Source organism: Solea senegalensis, linkage group LG5 (assembly GCF_019176455.1).
Source record: "Solea senegalensis isolate Sse05_10M linkage group LG5, IFAPA_SoseM_1, whole genome shotgun sequence".
Classification (NCBI taxonomy): domain Eukaryota; kingdom Metazoa; phylum Chordata; class Actinopteri; order Pleuronectiformes; family Soleidae; genus Solea; species Solea senegalensis.
This window is the reverse complement of record NC_058025.1, coordinates 19,210,141-19,216,946: the sequence shown is the minus strand read 5'-3', so window position 1 is coordinate 19,216,946 and position 6,806 is coordinate 19,210,141. Positions and strand designations below refer to the sequence as shown.

The window sequence follows — 6,806 nt, the reverse complement described above, 5'->3', positions numbered from 1 at the left end:
GTGAGATTAACATACAGTTCATAGATTTGTATGAGTGAGCTTGTTGTTATGGGGCGAAAATCAGTTTTAAAGGTGAAATTAAAGGCGGTTTAAAGGTTCATGTCCACACTGGGATAAATGAGACCTTATTGGTTTAAATCCATGAGGGTTAGTTAGCAAACACCTGACAGAAATGCAATTAAAACGTTTGCATTTCCCCTGTTCATTTGCACGCGCGCACACACACACACACACACACACACTGTAACCTTGGTATATACAAATGTACAGGTTTAAAGTGGTGTCACTCTCATTTACATAGGAGCATGTTGTTAAGGTCCCGCTTTGACATTCAATTAAAACGTTTACATTTCTGCTTAATTAATTCAGTGGATGGCAGGAAGAAAAGACGAATGGACGGGCTGCTTTGACAGGATACCAATAACTGCGCGTGTGTGTGTGTGTGTGTGTGTGTTAAGGTCACAGCAGGCTGACTATTATAATTCATCTCTATAGACATGTATTCAGCAGGGACTTATATTCTCCTCTTCAGCTTTATTTCCTGCAGCTGAGCAGAGGCTCTTTTAGGGTTTCACAGCTCTGATACTGGACTTTAATGATCCGGTTTATTGTTAATTTAAAAACTATCTAATGCACATGATTAATGATTACTGTGATGGCAAAAGTATCTGTCAATCACAACATAAAATCTTCTAATTAATCTTCTATTTTTTAATGTTTTTTTTTAATTTTAATTGACTTGATGATGATGATGTTCTTTGTAGCTTTCTTTTTCCCCCTCAGAGATGACATTCAAATAAACCATGTTTCATGGCTCAGTGTATAAACACACATGTCATGTATACTCAAATCCTTCCCATGTGTTTTTCACTTGAAATGCTTTGAGTTAAAACAAAGACATATCATTTAAAGTTGACATGACCAAGTGCTCGGTGAGTCATCTGCCACTAAAGTTCCTCAGAAATCATGACACAGAAGAGACGAGGAGACGAGAAAGTTGCATTAATTTGATTCGATTTTATCTCATTGTTTTCTTTGTACCATGTTACCTTTCTGCTTGTGTCCTGTTGCCTCCCCCTTTTCTCCTATCTATGTTTCCTATTCTCTACTTTTTGTCTTGTATAGTCTGAAGTGAAGGTGACGTGGATTTTTATTGAAATGGTTCAATAAAGGAACCTCTCTCCTCTGCTCTCCTCTCAGAAGGAGGCAGGGCTTGGATCCAGACCCAGCCCACAGAGGGGAGTGGTCTTGTGACGTAGCCGCGTCTGCAGCGCCGCTTCCAGGCCAGCCTCGCAGCTGTGGCTCGCTGAGATTCCTCTCCCTCCTCGCGCCGTTCCTCCTGTGAGGAACCGCTGCTCTCTGAGACATGGAGCTCCGGATGATCCCACCTGCTCTGCTCCTCCTGTCTGCCGCCTGTCTGCACTCAGTGTCCGCGGCGGCTTCAAGGAGAGGACCGAAAGTCACTGAGAAGGTGGGTGAGGGGATTTTCCGCATTTATTCGCATTAATCGAAAACTGCGTCTCTCCTCCTCTCTCCTCCTCTCTCCTTTCCTCTCCTCCACCAGCGGTATGTGTTTCACGGTGTGCGCTCAGCTGGAGCCTGGGAATAACCGCACGAGCGCACGCGTGCATGTGTGCCCTGCCGCAAACAGAGCGACGACGACGTGTCTCTCCTCGAGATTACACACACACACTGACACAGCTGTACACGTGTGCACTTAGACGAGACTGTTACAGCGTAATGCACTCTCTCTCTCTCTCTCTCTCTCTCTTTCTCTCTCTCTTTCTTCTAAACTTAAACTTAACCTGTTTGCACTTCCATCTTTGTGTGGACACAAATGCCTTCCTGAGCTCCTTACCCTAACCTTAACCATCACAACTAAGTGTCTAACCTAAACCCAATTCTAACCTTACCCCAGAACCAGGTCTTAAAGGAATACTTCACCAATTTGCATTTAGCTTTGTATTACTAGAATAGTGGTAGTATTTAAACTCAGTTTCCCCTGAGTTGAGAAATATCTTCATTCTTATTTTTGTAACATAAAGCCTTGGTCCGAGGCTTGAAACTACAATGTTAGTTCTGCACTTTTTAGACCCACCTGTAGGTGGACGGGACCTCATTCCCAGAATGAGACTGAATCTGAAATGATCACATACACTGCAGTCATTTGCAACTGTATGTCAGTGCATCATAAAACCACACTTTAATAATGTTAAACTCACATTTTTCTCACTCTTTTGTTTATTTGTTTGTGTGGCCCTATATGTTTACATGACACATGCTCTTTAAGTATGACAACATACCTGTGAGTAACAGCATGTCTGTGTGTCCAGGTGTTTTTTGACATCACAGTAGGGGGTCACGAGGTGGGACGGATCGTCATAGGGTTGTTTGGAGAAGTCATCCCGCTGACTGTTAGTAACTTTGTTGCACTGGCAACTGGAGAGGTAAGAAGATGACATAAATACACACTGACACAAATGTAGTTCATTTTCTGTAGTTGTGAGGACATTTGAAAACTAAGTCAAACACAATGTCCTCACAGGCACACACAACACAACCGCTTACAGTTGCGTGTCTTGACAGAAAGGTTACGGCTACAAAGGAACCAAGTTCCACCGCGTGATCAAAGACTTCATGATCCAGGGCGGAGACTTCACTGTTGGAGATGGAAGTGGAGGTAGGAACAATCAACCCAAAATACTGTATATACAGACAAAGTACATTATTAGTTGTATCTAAAGAAGTTTCCAGATCCTTAACAAGTCCTAGTGGTAGCTGAGGAAGCTCTTGTCAGTAATAGCTGACAATTGTGTCAGATACTCATTGATAATTTCCTTTACTTTCTTTCAATGATTCTGACATTTTTCCTGCCTTTATATAATGGGACAGTTTAGAATGAAAGGGGGGCTTCAGCAGGAGCACTATCCAGCAGTCTACGTTTGCTATTTCTGAACCCACCTGAATCCCTACATCAGGGGTGTCAAACTCATTTTTGTTAAGGGGCCACATACAGCACAATTTGATCTCAAGTGGGCCGGACCAGTAAAAATAGTAAAGTAATAGCATAATAACCTATGAACAACAAGAAATCCTTTGTTTTTTCTCGTTTGTTTTACATTTGATGAAGGATATTTTTACAAAACATGACATTTCTTGAGAAATATAAGTGCAATTTCAACAATAACATGCCTAAATGTACTATTTACACAGCACACTGGATCTATAAAGGCACAAACATTTAGTCACAGGTATCTGGAAGTGAAAAAAATTGTATTTGACATTACGTTTAGATTGTAATCGTATTGTGAAATTCGTGTGGGCCGGAATGGACCCTCTGGCGGGCCGGTTTTGGCCCCCGGGCCGTATGTTTGACACCCCTGCCCTACATCATCTGGGCTGGGTTGCTATTGTGGTGTCTCACCCCATCATCAGGGGTTTCAGTCAGTGGAGGCTTGTGGAGAGGTTCTACTGGACTGTAAGGAGGTTGTAGTGGTCCTTAGTGGTAAGGACATCACAGTGAAGACATTTTTTCATGAGGTAATCGAGGTAATCATTTTATAGGACAACATGAGCATGAGCTTAATATTTGTAAATATCTTACCAGTCTTACTCTTTTAGTGAGACTGTGGTATCCCATGGTGGTTTGATGGTCCGTTTAAAATCCATAACATATTTCACCAAATCCCTGCCCTGGTTGGTCATCTCTCCTCTCATCATATGCTAATTAATCATGTGACTATGTGACATGCAGGTATAAGCAGACAACACAGGGCCAAGACTTCTGTATTTCTCCATTTAGAAATGTGCAGTGTTTTTTATATATGTAGAGTATATATATATATATATATATATATATATATATATATATATATATATATATATATATATATATATATACATATATATATATATTTATACATACATATATACATATATATGTACACATATATGTATATATTATATTATATCATTGTCATTCATCTGTTTTTGTATGGAGTTGCACTGGTTGCACTTGAAACCCATATTGCTTTGAGTGCATGTATTTTTGTTATGTGCCGTAGGATTCAGACACTTAAGACATTTTTAAAGTTTTCCTACAAAGTAACTGTTATTTTTTCATCCAGGTCACAGCATTTATGGAACAACCTTTGCAGATGAAAACTTTAAACTGAAGCACTTGGGAGCAAGCTGGGTGAGTACACAAACTGTAATGTGTTGCTAATAGACAGAGGAGGATATCAAAAGAAAAAAAAGAAAATATTGCAATAGTTGTAAAAATATGCTTTAACATAATTAAATGTCATCCCTAGCTTGATCAAAATCTTCATCAAAATCATTATCATTTACAATATTAGTGATAATTGTAAAAATCTGCTTGTAACCCTTAATCACATACAGTGCATTACTGTATGTGATTGACATCTGGGAGCTGGGAACCAGCTGTGGCTCACTTCCTGATTAAGTGACTGTTTTTCCCTTCACTGTTTTTCCCAAAGTTGTATAAAATTCCACATTTAATTGAGGTTGCATTATTAGGGATGTCCCGATCCGATATTGATATCAGATTTCGGTCCGATATCAGCCAAAAAACGAGTATTGGGTTATATCTGCTCTAAAATCTCTGATATAAGCGCCCCGATACAACAGTCCATTCTGCTCCAGCACTTCTATCCAGCAGCGCCTGTTGTGATCACGTGGGCTCTGCGTGTTGGATGCATGTAGAGCCCACATGATCACAACAACAGCGTGTGTGTGCTACTGCTATTTCAGAGGTTAAACATTTGTCTTTAACCTCTGAAATCAGAGGCTACCAAGCCGCACAGTGAGCATGAGCTAGCCGTTAGCAGCGCGCTAGCTCATCCTGAGGCGAGCTGCTAAAACAACGTTATTTCATAAACCAGCGCCACCTGTCGACTTTCAACTGCCTCCGTTTGTTAATTATAGTAACTGTGTGTGCTTGTGTTTTTACTAGGTAAGTATGGCTAATGCTGGGCCGGACACTAACGGGTCACAGTTCTTCATCCTGGCTGCCAAGGCACCATGGCTGGATGGAAAACATGTGGTGTTTGGCAAAGTTCTGGAGGGGATGGTGGGTCAGACCTCATACACTTTACATAAAGCTGCTTTAAGTGTAGCTACCACATCAACATTGCCTATGTCAAAAAAAGCAAAACAATTGTTGCTTTCCTGAGCCTCCTTTCTGTCTGTCTCCTCTACTAGACTGTGGTTCATACCATTGAACTGCAAGACACCAACGACAGGAATCTGCCGTACACCGAGTGTGTGATCGTGAACAGTGGCAGGATCCCAGTCAAAGAGCCCTTCGTAGTGGAGGTGGAGGGATGGTAAAGAAAGCTGATGCACGTTTCTATGTAGGACAAAAAAGTATGGGATGATTACATCCAGGTGCTTGATCAGAAATAATTCCTAGTTCCACAAGCTTCCCATACACAACCATCCATTCTCACGAACACATACACACACACACACATATGGCCCACTCCTCTGGTCATTTCCATAATGTCTGTAAATAAGAAAAGTAACCAGTGTAACAACTGTGTATTAGGAACAGGGTAACCATTAAACAAGCTAACATAAAGCCTTGAATACTGGGCATTACGATATCACAAAATTAATTCGTACATTTCCGTCTGTTTTTGTTCGTCCGTCCTGAGCGTTATCTCTGTCACTACCCCACATACGATGCAACCAAATGAACGCTTCGTTTGTATGTGTATTTTGAGTATAAATGGGCCATAATAGTGTTTTGCATTTTTCCACTGAGGTCATACATTTCCAGATGCAAGTAGTAACTTTCAATGGAAACATACTTGTCAAAGTTCCTTATGCATCAACGGTGTAAAAGTATTGCTGTTACTGCTTTTGTTGTTTATTATAACACTTTTGTGTTTACAGAATTATACACACTGTCCTACGAGTGTTAGGGGAACATGTTGAATAATAATGAATGCAATACTGGTTAATGTGTTTTTCACTTGCATGTTAGTGAATGTAGCTGTAACCCTACAGTACATGCTTACAATGGCAGCATGTTAAAGTCTCCAAAAGTTATTTCTGATTTATGAGAGGTGACATAAATGACATTTTACTTAAATTATTCAAAACATTTATCAGTGACAGTAATTGTCAAACAAATGTCCAAAGGGAGGGACTTTTATTATTATAAATTTCCTGATGAAATCTAGGGAAAATAATAATAATATATGGTATGAGATTTACAGTTTTAAATGTGCAGTTTTACATGTACACATACATTGAAAATATGTTTTCTTTTTTATAAAAACAAACAAACTTAATACATTTACATAAAACATGGTTTTATTTTTTATCACTGAATGAAATCAGTGCTGTAACTATTCAACGGTTCTATTTGTGAAATACATAAAAGATGGCACAGAGACGCCTTCTAAATTATAAAACCTGGAAACCTGGACGTTGTCAGATTTGATTGATGACAATTCTTCAATATATCGAGTGCACTGTGGTTCATGCTGACAGTTTTTGTATATGAACATATTTGAACACTTGGATGGTGCCACTAAGCATCATTCATAAAACGTAGCTAAATAATTCACATGCGTTTTAACAAATGATTGGTGCTATGAAATCAAACATAATATCATGGAAACTTGCACTTACATAATAAATATGTAGCTTCTCATAGTGTTGTTGCCAAATCATCTCCTGTATTGCCAAAAACACACTTTCTATGCATTTGATCCATGTTTAAATATCATTTCACAACAACTTGGTAGCAAGTGTCATACTATTCAGACACTTTA

At 39.5% G+C, this 6,806-nt stretch overlaps 1 protein-coding gene across 1 annotated transcript; it reads left to right on the top strand.

Annotated features, from left to right (window-relative positions):
• The first annotated feature begins 1,278 nt into the window (after nucleotides 1-1,278).
• LOC122768988 (peptidyl-prolyl cis-trans isomerase C) lies at nucleotides 1,279-6,226 on the top strand. Its single transcript, XM_044025233.1, has 6 exons — nucleotides 1,279-1,471; nucleotides 2,334-2,447; nucleotides 2,587-2,680; nucleotides 4,128-4,195; nucleotides 4,976-5,092; nucleotides 5,224-6,226. The coding sequence occupies exons 1-6, from the start codon at nucleotides 1,367-1,369 to the stop codon at nucleotides 5,350-5,352; spliced, it is 627 nt and encodes a 208-aa protein (XP_043881168.1). The 5' UTR covers nucleotides 1,279-1,366; the 3' UTR covers nucleotides 5,353-6,226.
• Nucleotides 6,227-6,806: the final 580 nt, after the last annotated feature.

Excerpts from the sequence above, each read along its gene's own strand:
- LOC122768988 (XM_044025233.1), top strand. The coding sequence starts at position 1,367 with ATGGAGCTCCGGATGATCCCACCTGCTCTGCTCCTCCTGTCTGCCGCC. Across the intron at positions 1,472-2,333 it reads GACCGAAAGTCACTGAGAAG|GTGTTTTTTGACATCACAGT; the intron begins GTGGGTGAGGGG and ends CTGTGTGTCCAG. Across the intron at positions 2,681-4,127 it reads TGTTGGAGATGGAAGTGGAG|GTCACAGCATTTATGGAACA; the intron begins GTAGGAACAATC and ends TTTTTCATCCAG.